Source organism: Haematobia irritans, chromosome 1 (assembly GCF_050003625.1).
Source record: "Haematobia irritans isolate KBUSLIRL chromosome 1, ASM5000362v1, whole genome shotgun sequence".
Lineage (NCBI taxonomy): Eukaryota > Metazoa > Arthropoda > Insecta > Diptera > Muscidae > Haematobia > Haematobia irritans.
The window spans coordinates 186,242,666-186,259,682 of NC_134397.1; the positions used below are offsets into that span (position 1 = coordinate 186,242,666).

Here is a 17,017-nt window from a genome sequence, read left to right on the forward strand (position 1 = left end):
AGAAGAGGATAGTACCCTTAACCTTCCTTGAAGATTTTAAGAAAATCTGGGAACTTTCCTTCAAGTTTCAAAGTGAGACGATCCCCTCCCCGTCCTAATAGCCAAAACTCAGGTACACCATATTGATTTCATAACCTCTCTCCACATCCTCTGTAAAGTTCAAGTAAATTGGAAAAGTTTAATTGTTTCACTGTATGTACTAACAGGAGGTCTCCCTGTGCCCTTTTATTTTTCCCAGACCAAATATTAAAAAAGCAGGTACCCCATATAAATTTCATAAGCTCCCCATATGTTCTCCGTAAATTTTCAGTAAGTCAGAGAATTTTAGTTTTTTCCACTGTAAAAAGTCGGAAAATAAAGTAGTGGAGCTTTGCTTAGACGCCCCATTCATCCTTCCTTGAAAATTTTAACGAAATCAGATAATTTTGGTTAAATTTTTCTAAAAGCCATACAAGGGGGCGGTCCTCCCCGTCCAAATATTCAAAAATCAGGTACCCCATATTAATTTCATAACCTCATCGCATGTTTTCTGTAAATCTCAATAAAGAGAATTTTAGTTTTTTTCATTGTACCTTAAAAAAAGTCGAGAAATTGGGAGGCCCCCTCCTCGCCCAAATATCTAAAAATAAAGTAGTGGATCTTTGTCTTGACATCACCTGTAACTTTCCTTGAAAATTTCACCCAAATCGCATAATAAATAATAAAGTATTGAAGCCCTGCCCCCATTTGTGCATATGAAGGAGGCCCAACTTCTCAGAAGAAGCGGAGGAACTCGAGCGTGATGAACGCCGTCGTGCTAACTCTGCTGATCCTAGAATCAGGGAACTGAATCTAGAAATTAGTAAGATAGTAGACGAGCACAAGCTACTATGCACCTGAAGCAATGTAAATTAGGCACAGGAACAGGTAAGTTGTGGTCAACAGTGAGAATCCTCTCGAACCCCATCACAAGGGATGATGGGATTGTAGTTACTTTTGGTTACCATTATACCCGATGTCTGGAAATTGACAAAGAATCGAGTAAAGGTGAATCGTACAGACCGATATCCCTTCTCTCGCCAGTAGCCAAGACACTACAACTCCCCAGAACTTTGAGAATTTTCCAGCTGCTAATCATCAACATGGATTCCGCAAAGTACACAGTACGACCACGGCTTTGCATGCAATTTCAGCATAAAATAATAGAGGACTCAACCAGTCCAAGCCGTGCCATAGGACGGTCCTCTTGGCGCTTGACCTATCGAAGGCATTCAATACGGTCAACCATGCCAGACTCGTCGAGGACATCGAGAATTCGTCCCTACCGGCAGGACCAAGCGTTGGATTCTTAATTATATGTGCGGGCGCCAGTCGTATGTGGAATGTAGACATAAAAAGTCGAGACGCCTTAGAGCGAAAAGGGAAGTTCCCCAATGCGGGATATTTATATATCTCCAGATCGATTAAAAATGTACCTTGCTGCTCTTAGCAGTTATTTCACTGATACCACCAAATCCTTAGCCAAACTATTGACTACATGGACGGTAGAAGTACGCAGGTAGTTGAATGTCAGATTCGATGGCGATGGCCGACTACAAACTAAACAAATATTTTTGTGGTTACATTCGACAGCCTTTTCAAGTCGTCTAACCATGCCACTGCAATTTGTGATAAGCTCTGCGGTAGAAACAAGGTCCTCAAGTCGCTTGCCGGCAGCGGACAAAGAAACCTTGTTGACTACATATAATGCGCTATACAGACTATCAGTTATTCCGGACGGAATGTCGGTGTTTGTAAAGAATCTTACAGTGTGTCGGATCGATACGTCTGTCTTGTCGGCGATGACTAAATAATCGGTAAATGTGTTATCGATCCCATAAACATGCAGCAGTATCGATTATGCCTTCGGACTTAACTTATAATGTGCACAATATATGGGATATGTTCGACACGAGCACTGTCGTCCGGAATAACTGATAGTCTGTAAAGCGCATAAGGTAATTGGCCAGTCAGTGGTAAACTATGCAGAGTCAGTGTGGACACCTCAAATTAGCGACAGGATGTCTCCGCAGTACACCCCTGGATCACCTTTATGCGGAGACCAAGATCATCCCAGTGCGTCGACAAAATTACATGTTATCGAAGCAGTACCTCTTGGGTTGCTATCGATATTGCCATCCAAATCACCATCTTGTGGATAGGCAACTACCACACAGGGTTGATCATCACCTTATAGAGCGCGAGAATCCGCGTTATAAAAAAGAGCCTCTAGATCAGGCAGCATACCAGACAGGTCTGAACAGGATTCATGAGCTGAAGCTACAAGGTTAATCCTGTTCTCGGAGCTTGACCACCGCCTATAGCACCAACTAAGATCAAGCAAGTTTAGCCGCCTAAATTCCTACCGATCAGTGATTGGTAGCAGTGTAGCTGGTGTCTATCAAGACGGCGCTTCGCCGTCCAAATACCTCAGAGCCACTTTCATGCAGCTTATGGTGGCTTTGTTGGCCAATTGAAGGCCAGATGTAGCCAATTCGCACTAAAAAAATACAGCTTGCTCGGTTGCAAAGATATTGGAGAAGGAAACAAGTGTATACGGCCGTAAGTTCGGCCAGGCCGAATCTTATGTACCCTCCACCATGGATTGCGTAGGAACTTCTACTAAAGGCTGTCATCCACAATCGAATTACTTGGGTTGCGATAACACTTGCCGATGGCAAGGTATCGTAAAACTTTTTAACACTGTCTTCTAAATTGTAAGTTAGCCCATACGGGGTATATATTAAACAAAAAAGGCCGATTAAATACGTATATAATCTAGTTTGACAAAATTTTCTATAGAAATAAAATTTTGACAAAATTTTCTATAGAAATGAAACCTTTGACAAAATTTTCTATAGAAATAAAATTTTGACAAAATTTTCTATAGAAATAAAAATTTGACAAAATTTTCTATAGAAATAAACACTTGACAAAATTTTCTATAGAAATAAAATGTTGACAAAATTTTCTATGGAAGTAAAATGTTGACAAAATTTTCTATAGCAATACAATTTTGACAAAAATTTCTATAGAAATAAAATGTTGACAAAATTTTGTATAGAAATAAAATTTTGACAAAATTTTGTATAGAAATAAAATGTTGACAAAATTTTCTACAGAAATAAATTTTTTACAAAATTTTCTATAGAAATAAAATTTTGACAAACATTTCTATAGAAATAAACTTTTGACAAAACTTTCTATAGAAATGAAATTTTAACAAAACTTTCTATAGTAATAAAATTTGACAAAATTTTCTATGGAAATAAAGTTTTGGTAGATTACAAAATTTTCTATAGAAATAAAATTTTGACAAAATTTTCTATGGAAATAAAATTTTGACAAACATTTGTATAGAAATAAACTTTTGACAAAACTTTCTATAGAAATGAAATTTTGACAAAACTTTCTATAGTAATAAAATTTGACAAAATTTTCTATGGAAATAAAGTTTTGGTAGATTATTTTTGGCGATATGGACCAATTTTTGTGTAATAAGTCATCGGCTATATATAACTAAAGACCGATATGGACCAATTTTTACATGGCTGTTAGAGGCCATATATTGACAAAATGTACCAAATTTCAACCGTATCGGATGACTTTTGCTCCTCCAAGAGGTTCCGGACGTCAAATCTGGGGACGGTTTATATGGGAACTATATATAATTATGGACCGATATGGACCAATTTTTGCATGGTTTTTAGAGACCATATACTAACACCATGTACCAAATTTCAACTGGATCGGATGAATTTTGCTCTTCCAAGAGGCTCCGGAGGTCAAATCTGGGGATCGGTTTATATGGGGGCTATATATAATTATGGACCGATATGGACCAATTTTTGCATGGTTATTAGAGGCCGTATACTAAGACCACATACTAAATTTCAACCGGATCGGATGAATTTTGCTCCTCCAAGAGGCTCCGGTGGTCAAATCTGGGGATCGGTTTATATGGGAGCTATATATAATTATGGACCGATATGGACCAATTTTTGCATGGTTGTTAGAGGCCGTATACTAACATCAGGTACCAAATTTCAACCGGATCGGATGAATTTTGCCCCTCCAAACGTCTCCGGAGGTCAAATCTGGGGATCGGTTTATATGGGGGCTATATATAATTATGGACCGATATGGACCAATTTTTGCATGGTTGTTAGAGACCATATACTAACATCAGGTACCAAATTTCAATCGGATCGGATGAATTTTGCCCCTCCAAGAGGCTCCGGAGGTCAAATCTGGGGATCGGTTTATATGGGGGCTATATATAATTATGGACCGATATGGACCAATTTTTGCATGGTTGTTAGAGACCGTATACTAAGACCACGTACCAAATTTCAACCGGATCGGATGAATTTTGCTGCTCCGGGAGGCTCCCCAAGCCAAATTTGGGGATCGGTTTATATGGGGGCTATACGTAAACGTGGTCCGATATGGCCCATTTTCAATACCATCCGACCTACATCAATAACAACTACTTGTGCCAAGTTTCAAGTCGATAGCTTGTTTCGTTCGGAAGTTAGCGTGATTTCCACAGACGGACGGACAGCCGGACAGACGGACGGACGGACAGACGGACGGACGGACATGCTTAGATCGACTCAGAATTTCACCACGACCCAGAATATATATACTTTATGGGGTCTTAGAGCAATATTTCGATGTGTTACAAACGGAATGACAAAGTTAATATACCCCCATCCTATGGTGGAGGGTATAAAAACCTAATATGAGAGAAATGCGTCTTCGATGCAGAGAATGAAGCCGACCAATTTTTGTCGGCGGCGGCTGACACTAATTTTTGGCATTTGGCGGCTTGATCGCTAAGCCGATATAAATTTGTCTATTCGGCGGCGGAAAATTATTCTTTATAAAATCAATTTGAAGTTATCCGAATGGTAATGTAATTAGTTGTACAACCAATCTTACAATCGCATTTACATTTCATTCAAATATTCTGAACAAAACTTTTGCAAAATTATTACAGCATCTTGATACTGACGGATTTTGGGTGGAAAGTTAAACCTTTTTACACAAAATACAACAATTATTAAAAAATTTTTCGGGTTTAAATCATTATTTTTGATTAATTGGCAGCTAAATTTGAGTCGAGGTGAGTCGACATATTTGGCGTCGGCTTCGATTGGCAAAAACTGGTCGGCGGAGGCTAAAATCGGCGGCGCTACTCGGCGGCTTCATTCTCTGCTTCGATGCTAAGCAAAATTCACATTCAAATTTTAAAGACAACAACAAATCAAAATTTATTGTAAAGTTAGATGTTATTTCCGACATTATTTGCTTTTGAACAATAAAACAAGTATATACGTCCGTAAGTTCGACCAGGCCGAATCTTATGTACCCTCCACCATGGATTGCATAGAAACTTGTACAATCGAATTACTTGGGTTGCGGTAACACTTGCCGATGGCAAGGTATCATAAAACTTCTTAACACCGCCTTCTCAAGTGTAAGTTAGTCCACACAGGGTATGTATTAAACAAAAACAGGCCGATTAAATACCTATATGATTCAGTTTGACAAAATTTTCTATAGAAATAAAATTTTGACAAAATTTTCTATAAAAATAAAATCTTGACAAAATTTTCTACAGAAATAAAATTTTGACAAAATTTTCTATAAAAATAAAATCTTGACAAAATTTTCTATAGAAATACAATTTTGACAAAATTTTTTATAGAAATAAAATTTTGACAAAATTTTCTATTGGAATAAAATTTTGACAAATTTTCCTATAGCAATAAAATTTTGACAAAATTTTGTATAGAAATAAAATCTTGACAAAAAGTTCTATAGAAATAAAATCTTGACAAAATTTTGTATAGTAATAAAATTTTGACAAAATTTTCTATAGAAATAAAATGTTGGTAGAATATTTTTGGGGATCGGCTATATATAACTATAGACCGATATGGACCAATTTTGGCATGGTTCTTAGCAGCCATATACTAGCTCAATTTACCAAATTTCACCACGTACCAAATTTCAACTGGATCGGATGAATTTTGCTCCTCCAAGAGCTCCGGAGGTCAAATCTGGGGATCGGTTTGTATGGGGGCTATATATAATTATGTACCGATGTGGACCAATTTTTGCATGGTTTTTAGAGACCATATACTAACACCCTGTACCAAATTTCAGCCGGATCGGATGAATTTTGCTCATCCATGAGGCTCCGGTAGTCAAATCTGGGCATCGGTTTGTATGGGGGCTATATATAATTATGTACCGATGTGGACCAATTTTTGCATGGTTATTAGAGACCATATACTAACACCATGTACCAAATTTCAGCCAGATCGGATGAAAGTTGCTTTTCTTAGGGGCTCCGCAAGCCAAATCTGGGGATCGGTTTATATGGGGGCTATATATAATTATTGACCGATGTGGACCAATACCAACACCATGTACCAAATTTCAGCAGGATCGGATGAAATTTGCTTCTCTTATAGGCTCCGCAAGCCAAATCTGGGATCGGTTTATATGGGGGCTATATATAATTATGGACCGATGTGGACTAATTTTTGCATGGTTGTTAGAGACCCTATACCAACACCATGTACCAAATTTAAGCCGGATCGGATGAAATATGTTTCTCTTAGTTTCTCCGCAAGCCAAATCTGAGGGTCGGTTTATATGGGGCCTATACGTAAAAGTGGACCGATATAGCCCATTTGCAATACTATCCAACCTACATCAATAACAACTACTTGTGCCAAGTTTCAACTCGATAGCTTGTTTCGTTCGGTAGTTGGCGTGATTTCAACAAACGGGCGGATGGACGGACATGCTTAAATCGACTCAGAATTTCATCACGGCCCAGAATATATAAACTTTATTGGGTCTTAGAGCAATATTTCGATGTGTTACAAACGGAATGACAAAGTTCATATACCCCCCATCCTATGGTGGAGGGTATAACAAAAATGTGGTACTTTCCTTTGTTGAATTACATATCATCCATCCTGTATGGCTGAAATATATTAAACAAAAAAGGCCGATTAAATACATATATGATTCAGTTTGACAAAATTTTCTATAGAAATACAATTTTGACAAAATTTTCTATAGTAATAAAATTTTGAAAAATTTTCTATAGAAATAAAATTTTGACAAAATTTTCTATAAAAATAAAATCTTGACAAAATTTTCTATAGAAATAAAATGTTGACAAAATTTTCTATTGAAATCAAATTTTGACAAAATTTTGTATAGAAATAAAATCTTGACAAAATTTTATATAGTAATAAAATTTTGACAAAATTATGTGCAGTAATAAAATTTTGACAAAATTTTCTATAGAAATAAAATTTTGGTAGAATATTTTTGGGGATCGACTATATATAACTATAGACCGATATGGACCAATTTTGGCATGGTTGTTAGCAGCCATATACTAGCTCAATTTACGAAATTTCACCACATACCAAATTTCCACTGGATCGGATGAATTTTGCTCCTCCAAGAGCTCCGGAGGTCAAATGTGGGGATCGGTTTATATGGGGGCTACATATAATTATGTACCGATGTGGACCAATTTGTTGTTAGAGACTATATACCAACACCATGTACAAAATTTCAGCTGGATCGGATGAAATTTGCTTCTCTTATAGGCTCCGAAAGCCAAATCTGTGATCGGTTTATATGGGGCTATATATAATTATGGAGCGATGTGGACCAATTTTTGCATGGTTGTTAGAGACCCTAACAGGTTGGCTGATAAGTCCCCGGTCTGACACATAGATGGCGTCGCTAGTATTAAATGCATATTATTTTTATATAGTACCAACCTTCAAATGATTCGTGTCAAAATTTGACGTCTGTAAGTCAATTAGTTTGTGAGATAGAGCGTCTTTTGTGAAGCAACTTTTGTTATTGTGAAAAAAATGGGAAAAAAGGAATTTCTTGTTTTGATAAAATACTGTTTTCTGAAGGGAAAAATACGGTGGAAGCAAAAACTTGGCTTGATAATGAGTTTCCGGACGCTCCCCAGAGAAATCAACAATAATTGATTGGTATGCGAAATTCAAGCGTGGTCAAATGAGCACGGAGGTCGATGAACGCAGTGGACGCCCGAAAGAGGTGGTCACCGACAAAAACATCAAAAAAATCCACAAAATGATTTTGAATGACCGTAAAATGAAGTTGATCGAGATAGTAGAGGCCTTGAAGATATCAAAGGAACGTGTTGGTCATATCATTCATCAATATTTGGATATGCGGAAGCTCTGTGCAAAATGGGTGCCGCGCGAGCTCTCATTTGACCAAAAACAACAACGTGTTGATGATTCTAAGCGGTGTTTGCAGCTGTTAACTCGTAATACACCCGAGTTTATTCGCCGATATGTGACAATGGGTGAAACATGGCTCCATCACTACACTCAAGAGTCCAATCGACAGTGGACTGAGTGGACAGCGACCGGTGAACCGTCTCCGAAGCGTGGAAAGACTCAAAAGTCCGCTGGCAAAGTAATGGCCTCTGTTTTTTGGGATGCGCATGGAATAATTTTTATCGATTATCTTGAGAAGGGAAAAACCATCAACAGTGACTATTATATGGTTTTATTGGAGCGTTTGAAGGTCGAAATCGCTGCAAAACGGACCCATATGAAGAAGAAAAAGTGTTGTTCCACCAAGACAACGCACCGTGCCACAAGTCATTGAGAACGATGGTAAAAACTCAAGAATTGGGCTTCAAATTGCTTCCCCACCCACCGTATCCTCCAGATCTGGCCCCCAGCGACTTTTTCTTGTTCTCAGACCTCAAAAGGATGTTCGCAGTGAAAAAAATTCGCTGCAATGAAGAGGTGATCGCCGAAACTGAGGTCTATTTTGAGGCAAAACCGAAGGAGTACTACAAAAATGGCATCAAAAAATTGGAAGGTCGTTATAATCGTTGTATCGCTCTTGAAGGGAACTATGTTGAATAATAAAAACGAAAATTGTTTTTCCTTGTTAGACCGGGGACTTATCAGCCAACCTGTTATAGCAACACCATGTACCAAATTTCAGCCGGATCGGATGAAATATGCTTCTCTTAGAGGGTCCGCAAGCCAAATCTATGTTTATATGGGAGCTATACGTAAAAGTGGACCGATATAGCCCATTTGCAATACCATCCGACCGACATCAATAACAACTACTTGTGCCAAGTTTCAAGTCGATAGCTTGCTTCGTTCGGAAGTTGGCGTGATTTCAACAGACGGAGGAACGGATGGACGGACATGCTTAAATCGACTCAGAATTTTACCACGACCCAGAATTTTTATGGGGTCTTAGAGCAATATTTCGATGTGTTACAAACGGAATGACAAAGTTCATATACTCCCCATCCTATAGTGGAGGGTATAATAAAAATGTGGTGTATTACTTTATTGAATTACATATCATCCATCCTGTATGGTCGAAATAAGCAAAATATGACATCTAAATTAAAACACATTTGAAATATTTATATTTTGGCATTTATTATGATATAAACTTAAGGAAATTATTTATAAAATAATTTTGTATATAAATATAACAATATTGTAAATAGTCATTGAAGCAAATAATCATAATCAAGTCAATTTAATTAGAAACTATTTATTATATATATTTTAAAGTTTGCTGTTTATTTTATGCAAGTTTTTTTTGAAGACATCATCATCTTAAAACTAAATGAATTTTACCAAAATCTTTAAGATCATTTAAATTTTCCCATAAATCATCAAAAATAATGAAATTTTATAATGAATTAGTATCTTAGTTGATTTATATAATGGGATAATCACACTGAAAGATTATAGTAAAAAATTAGGTAGAAATGAATATTGGTCTTTACGTGGTACCTGCACACCGGAACTATACAAATAGAAGGACCCGGAAAAAGAATTATAGAAACAATTCTTCGCCAACCAGTGTCGCTCGGATCCCTTCGAAACAAATTTCTGTGTATGATACTGGTGCCCATTGTTACAATATAACGTACCTCGATCTTATTTAAATATTTCTTAAGAATCGAATATCATGTGTGAAGGACCCATTATACAGATAATTTTAGCTGATTATAAAAATTAAGATTTAACAATGACGTGAAATAATTTCGTAACTCTTTGCTTTCTTAAAAAATATATACTTTTGTTTTGTTCATAAATTTTGAAATTTCCTAATCATTAATGACAAAACACTTGCGATTAAAACTTAGAAATATTCTTAATTACATTATGAACCAACACCATATAAAAAATTAACTTAAATCATTCTAAAATCACAATATTTTGCTTTTTGTTTTTGTTTCTATGTTTCTTTTTCTCATCTCACATTCTGGTTTTCCTGTTCAAATAATAATTATAAAATAATAATGAAATAAAAAAAACAACAACAATCACAAATAGAAACTACTCCTACATAGTACATCTAAACATTTAGGGTATACAACCATGCAACTGACATTTCGGGTGGGCTAATTTTTCAACAACTAAATGCTGTAGCCATAATAAGATAGACCTGCAGCATTAAAAAAGATTTTTTTCCACATTGCCATTATTTATAGCTTTGTCTTTGGCATATCATCTATCTCTTTAACCAGAATTCGGCATGCCACATGTGGTGGATCAGGTTTAAGCATAACCTCACCATTCACTTTATAATCAGCATAGTTGAGACGATAGACTTCGTGGAATCCCAATTTTTCCATTACCCTAGCCGAATAATGGCTAGAGCACATAACATGCATCACTGGAATGTTATGTTCACGCATATAATCCAGAGTACTTTCGGTAAGCCGTCCCGCAATACCCAATCCACGATAATTTGTATTCACCGAAAGTATTTTACCATCCAATATTGTATCGATGCCCGGATACAAATCGAAGACATTGAAATCGCCCTCTATGTAGTCCATTAACTGAAGAATTTTCTTGAATTTGGGATGATCACAGGAATCGGCTGATGCTTCTGGCACTGCATCAGCAGCTGGACGATGTATTAGAGCATTTAGAAAAACGCCAATAATTTCGCCACTCTTTGTTACTGCCTTAAATGAGCAACCGTCTTTGATGCATTTCACGGAATATTCTTCAAGATCTTTGCATTCTCCCAGAGAAAGATAGGTGTTTAGCGGTTCATCCTGTAAGTACATAGAAGAAAATCAGAGTTTGAGTATAGTAAACAATAAGGATTTGTAAGTTTTAAGGAATGATATATAAAAGAGATGTGTATAAAAACTGGAAGATTTATTCCATGGTTATCGATATTGAACATGGATTGAAGCAAGTGTTGCTTTCATCGCTACATCCGATAAATTCCCTTGAGTTCAAAGAATTTCTGTTCAATAAGCTTATCCAGATTCCCACATAAAAAAAAGTTTCCTTGGATCCTAAGATATTGTCTTTCCTATAAGGATTTTGGTATTGATTCCGAGCCAAAGATTCGGCTTCTAAAAAAACGCAAGACCTTTTTTAATGGTCCTATCTAACTTTAAATCTAGAATCAATAAAAAAACTTTCATTTAATTGAAATTAAATTTTTCTTTTAAATTCGTCCATAATAAATTACGTGTCCTAAAATGTAGGCGTTATAGTGTTAACTTAACCAAACGAACATGCCATAATTAAGCCTGGTAAGAGCATATGAAGCGATGTAACTTAGGTAAGTTTTGGTCAACAGTAAGAACCCTATCCGTTGGTGCCAATATCACCAACCACGCTAAACCTTCCAGGGCGTTGGGCGCCGAATTTTCTATGTTCATGCTGAAATATCTTGGATTTGAGTACATGAGCATCTGAAGCAATGTAACCCAAGTACTGGCAAAGGTAAGTTGTGGTCAACAGATGCTATATCAGTGATGTAATGAAGCGATGTAACAGAGAAGAGATAGACCCAAAAAGAGGGCCATCGAGACACCAGAATTTACCCAAACCGATGGTGCCAATATCACCAACGACGCTATACCTTCCAGGGCGTCAATATCACCAACGGCGCTAAACCATCAAGGGCGTTGGTCGCCGATTTTTGCTGAAATATCTGGGAATACTGGGATTTGAGTACTTGAGCATCTGAAGCAATGTAACCTAGGTACTGGCACAGGTAAGTTGCGGTCAACAGATGCTATATCAGTGACGCAATATCAGTCACCTTTGGCGACTTGATGGTTACTAATCGGAAGAGATGCAGGAAGTTTTTCACCCGAGAGTGATAGAGCGAAAAGGCGAACCATCGGCACACCACAATTTACGCGAGCCGAAGTTGCCAATGTTATCAACAGCGCTGAACCATCCAAAGCGATGGGTCCCCGACGGGATTTCTATGCTAATGCTGAATCATCCGGGAATACTGGGAGTTGAATACTTTACCAGATTCCTCAATTTGGAATCACTGAAGCCAGACAAGACTCCCGCAAGGATACAGACCGACCTCCCTTCTCTCGCTAGTAGCCAATACATTGAGGCACTATTCCTCCCCAGCCTGCCAACCATTAACATCATCTGGGAATGCCGGGTGTTGAGTACTTGGCCAGATTCCTCAATTTCGAATCACTGAAGCCAGACAAGACTCACGCAAGGATACAGACCGATCTCTCTTCTCTCGCCAGTAGCCAATACATTGAGGCTCTATTCCTCCGCAGCCTGTCAACCATTAACATTAGCACAACAACAGAATGTATACATAGATGACTCAATCAGCCCAAGTCGTGTCACAAGACGGTCCTCGTGACACTTGACCTATCGAAGGCATAGGTTATGTGGCAGCCCGATGTATCAGGCTCACTTAGACTATTCAGTCCATTGTGATTGTGAAGGCATTCGATGCGGGCAACCATGTCGGTCTGTTTGAGGACATCGAGACTGAACCAAACGTTGGGGTTTTAATTATCCATGTGGCCGCCAGTCGTATGTGGAATTTAGTAATAAAAAGTGGAGACCCTGTAGAGCGAACTCCCTGTTTCCCCAAGGCTGGTGACATATCCGGCACGTTTCAACCTCTACATATGCTCTATTCCACCTCTTCCTAACGTAGGACTACTGTACAATCATGACATCCGATGACATATGCGGTCGATTAAACATCTATCTTGCTGATCTTAGTAATGAAATAATACTTCTTCCACCAAATCCTCACTACATGGACGGTAGAGGTACGCAGGCAGTAGAATGTCAGATAATTCCGACTACCGCAAGATTCTCTGGGTTACATTCGACAGCCTTTGGAATTTGTGATAAGCTCCGTGGTAGAAACAAATCCTCAAGTCGTTTACCAGCAGAAGAAACATTACTACATAAAAAGTAATTGGCCAGTCAGTGGTAAACTATACAGCATCTGTATGGACACATCAAAGGAGTTCCCTTGTCAATGACAATTGGGCAGCACTCATTGATAAGAGAGAAGTTCATTGTGCTACCACAGAGAGTGAGGGAGAGTAACTAAAAAGGGTGTTAAATAGGCTTGGACAGTGTATACTCATGTATCCCTCGGGAAATTGGTGCAAATTGCCACTGACGAACCTATCATAGGACTGGTACCGGTGATCCAGTTTGTCGCAGTTTTTAAATAGTGATAATTTAATGATTTCCATACTCGCTTGATATAAAAATCTTATTGGATCTTCACTAAATGAAGAAGAATTACCGAAATAACCTATAGTTCAACATTTTTCAAAAGTTTTTTTTTTTTTTTTAATTTCTGGTGCGATTCGGATAATCAAACTGAAACAGATTTCTAGGAGTTTGTCCGAGACTGGTTCATTAGGACCTGTCTATGGAGTCCAAGGCGTGTCCTAAAGTGTAAATTTACCCCGTCAATGACAAACCCATGTTAAAGTGACCGGTCCCTTCTATACGTCTTGACCAGAACTAGGACTGGTCCATGTACACCAGGGACTAGTCCTGTACCGGTCCTTGTTTGATCCATTTCCCGTAGGGATGCTTCAGGAGTCGATCTCCTGAGCGAAACTTATGTGGGGTTAATGAGGGCTTCATTTCTATTTGGGTTCATATCAAAGGCCTGGTGGACGGTTTCGTGCTTTTTCATTCCAAAAGCACGAAACAGCGAAGGATTTTAGACCCATAGACTATATAGAGGATATAAGATGAACATATGAGAAATCTACTGTGCATTAAGCTATCACTCCGTCAACAGGCTTACTTAAAGAGGAAATTTGTGGACCCTGCTCTGTAGTGCATCACATTGAGAAACATATAACATACGGTGACTATACATTGGCGTCGTTTCTGAATATGGAAGGTGTATTTAATAATACAAGAATTGATCAGGTAGTACTGGTAGTACGTGGAGGGTAATGTTGGTATCGTGAAAATTCCTGGATACGATCTCAGATGCGCTGAGTTAGGCTTTACAGTATCTTTCAGACTGGACCAAAGGATGTGGATTGGGTGTGAACCCTGGAAAATCAGGGCTGGTACTCTTAACTAAAGGAAGAAAGATCACTGGATACAAAGCTCCCGAATTTCAAGGGACGAAGTTGAGCGGATGACACTCGCGAGACTTAAAAGCTTAGATATCCTGGAAAGCACTGTTTGCAGGCATACGGAGCCGAGCGTTATAGAGACGGACTATATGGCGACTAAGTATGTTTATCACGATAAGCCGAAATATAATATACAAAATGTGAAGGAGTAGGAAAAAATGAGGATTCCTTTCGGAATTCTTAATATATACATGCGGAGGAACTGATAGAGGCATTTATTGCAATGAACTAGGAATACGAGAGTCGTACACGTTAAACAGCGGATGCAGTATCTTTCCGGCAGAATCAAAAGCAAAAAAAAGCTGCTGAGTCGCTGTTGATGAGGCAGTTATACAGTAGCAATATCAGCTTCTTCATCGACAGGCAAGTAGTTTTAAAGGCTTTAGAGAATGCAGGCGTAAGCTCTAAGGTAACAGGTTGACTGATAAGTCCCCGGTCTGACACATAGATGGCGTCGCTAGTATTAAATGCATATTATTTTTATATAGTACCAACCTTCAAATGATTCGTGTCAAAATTCGACGTCAATTAGTTTGTGAGATAGAGCGTCTTTTGTGAAGCAACTTTTGTGAAAAAAATGAATTTCGTGTTTTGATAAAATACTGTTTTCTGAAGGGAAAATCCGGTGGAAGCAAAAACTTGGCTTGATAACGACTTTCCGGACTCTGCCCCAGGGAAATCAATAATAATTGATTAGTATGCAAAATTCAAGCGTGATGAAATGAGCACGGAGGACGGTGAACGCAGTGGACGCCCGAAAGAGGTGGTTACCGACGAAAACATCAAAAAATCCACAAAATGATTTTGAATGACCGTAAAATGAAGTTGATCGAGATAGCAGAGGCCTTAAAGATATCAAAGAAACGTGTTGGTCATATCATTCATCAATAAAGGGTGATTTGTTAAGAGCTTGATAACTTTTTTTTTTTAAAAAACGCATAAAATTTGCAAAATCTCATCGGTTCTTTATTTGAAACGTTAGATTGGTCCATGACATTTACTTTTTGAAGATAATTTCATTTAAATGTTGACCGCGGCTGCGTCTTAGGTGGTCCATTCGGAAAGTCCAATTTTGGGAAACTTTTTCGAGCATTTCGGCCGGAATAGCCCGAATTTCTTCGGAAATGTTGTCTTCCAAAGCTGGAATAGTTGCTGGCTTATTTCTGTAGACTTTAGACTTGACGTAGCCCCACAAAAAATAGTCTAAAGGCGTCAAATCGCATGATCTTGGTGGCCAACTTACCGGTCCATTTCTTGAGATGAATTGTTCTCCGAAGTTTTCCCTCAAAATGGCCATAGAATCGCGAGCTGTGTGGCATGTAGCGCCATCTTGTTGAAACCACATGTCAACCAAGTTCAGTTCTTCCATTTTTGGCAACAAAAAGTTTGTTAGCATCGAACGATAGCGATCGCCATTCACCGTAACGTTGCGTCCAACAGCATCTTTGAAAAAATACGGTCCAATGATTCCACCAGCGTACAAACCACACCAAACAGTGCATTTTTCGGGATGCATGGGCAGTTCTTGAACGGCTTCTGGTTGCTCTTCACTCCAAATGCGGCAATTTTGCTTATTTACGTAGCCATTCAACCAGAAATGAGCCTCATCGCTGAACAAAATTTGTCGATAAAAAAGCGGATTTTCTGCCAACTTTTCTAGGGCCCATTCACTGAAAATTCGACGTTGTGGCTCGTTAGTAAGTCTATTCATGATGAAATGTCAAAGCATACTGAGCATCTTTCTCTTTGACACCATGTCTGAAATCCCACGGGATCTGTCAAATACTAATGCATGAAAATCCTAACCTCAAAAGAATATGCGGAAGCTCTGTGCAAAATGGTTGCCGCGCGAGCTCACATTTGACCAAAAACAACAACGTGTTGATGATTCTGAGCGGTGGTTGCAGTTAACTCGTAATACACCCGAGTTTTTCCGTCGATATGTGACAATGGATGAAACATGGCTCCATCACTACACTCCTGAGTCCAATCGACAGTCGGCTGAGTGGACAGCGACCGGTGAACCGTCTCCGAAGCGTGGAAAGACTCAAAAGTCCGCTGGGATGCGCATGGAATATTTTTTATCGATTATCTTGAGAAGGTCGAAATCGCGACAAAACTGCCCCATATGAAGAAGAAAAAAGTGTTGTTCCACCAAGACAACGCACTGTGCCACAAGTCATTGAGAACGATGGCAGAAATTCATGAATTGGGCTTCGAATTGCTTCCCCACCCACCGTATTCTCCAGATCTGGCCCACAGCGACTTTTTCTTGTTCTCAGACCTCAAAAGGATGCTCACAGGGAAAAAATTTGGCTGCAATGAAGAGGTGATCGCCGAAACTGAGGCCTATTTTGAAGCAAAACCGAAGGAGTACTACCAAAATGGTATCAAAAAATTGGAAGGTCGTTATAATCGTTGTATCGCTCTTGAAGGGAACTATGTTGAATAATAAAAACGAATTTTGACAAAAAATGTGTTTTTCTTTGTTAGACCGCG

The 17,017-nt window shown here is 38.5% G+C and overlaps 1 protein-coding gene across 2 annotated transcripts in view; it reads right to left on the reverse strand.

Annotated features, from left to right (window-relative positions):
• Positions 1 to 9,499: 9,499 nt before the first annotated feature.
• The window catches only part of speck, a 220,581-nt gene continuing 213,063 nt past the window's right edge, over positions 9,500 to 17,017 (reverse strand). For both annotated transcript variants that reach the window (XM_075292323.1, XM_075292322.1), the window contains one exon: positions 9,500 to 11,161. In XM_075292323.1, the coding sequence (XP_075148438.1) occupies positions 10,580 to 11,161 (582 nt within the window). In that variant the 3' untranslated portion in view covers positions 9,500 to 10,579. The remainder of the gene's footprint in view (positions 11,162 to 17,017) is intronic.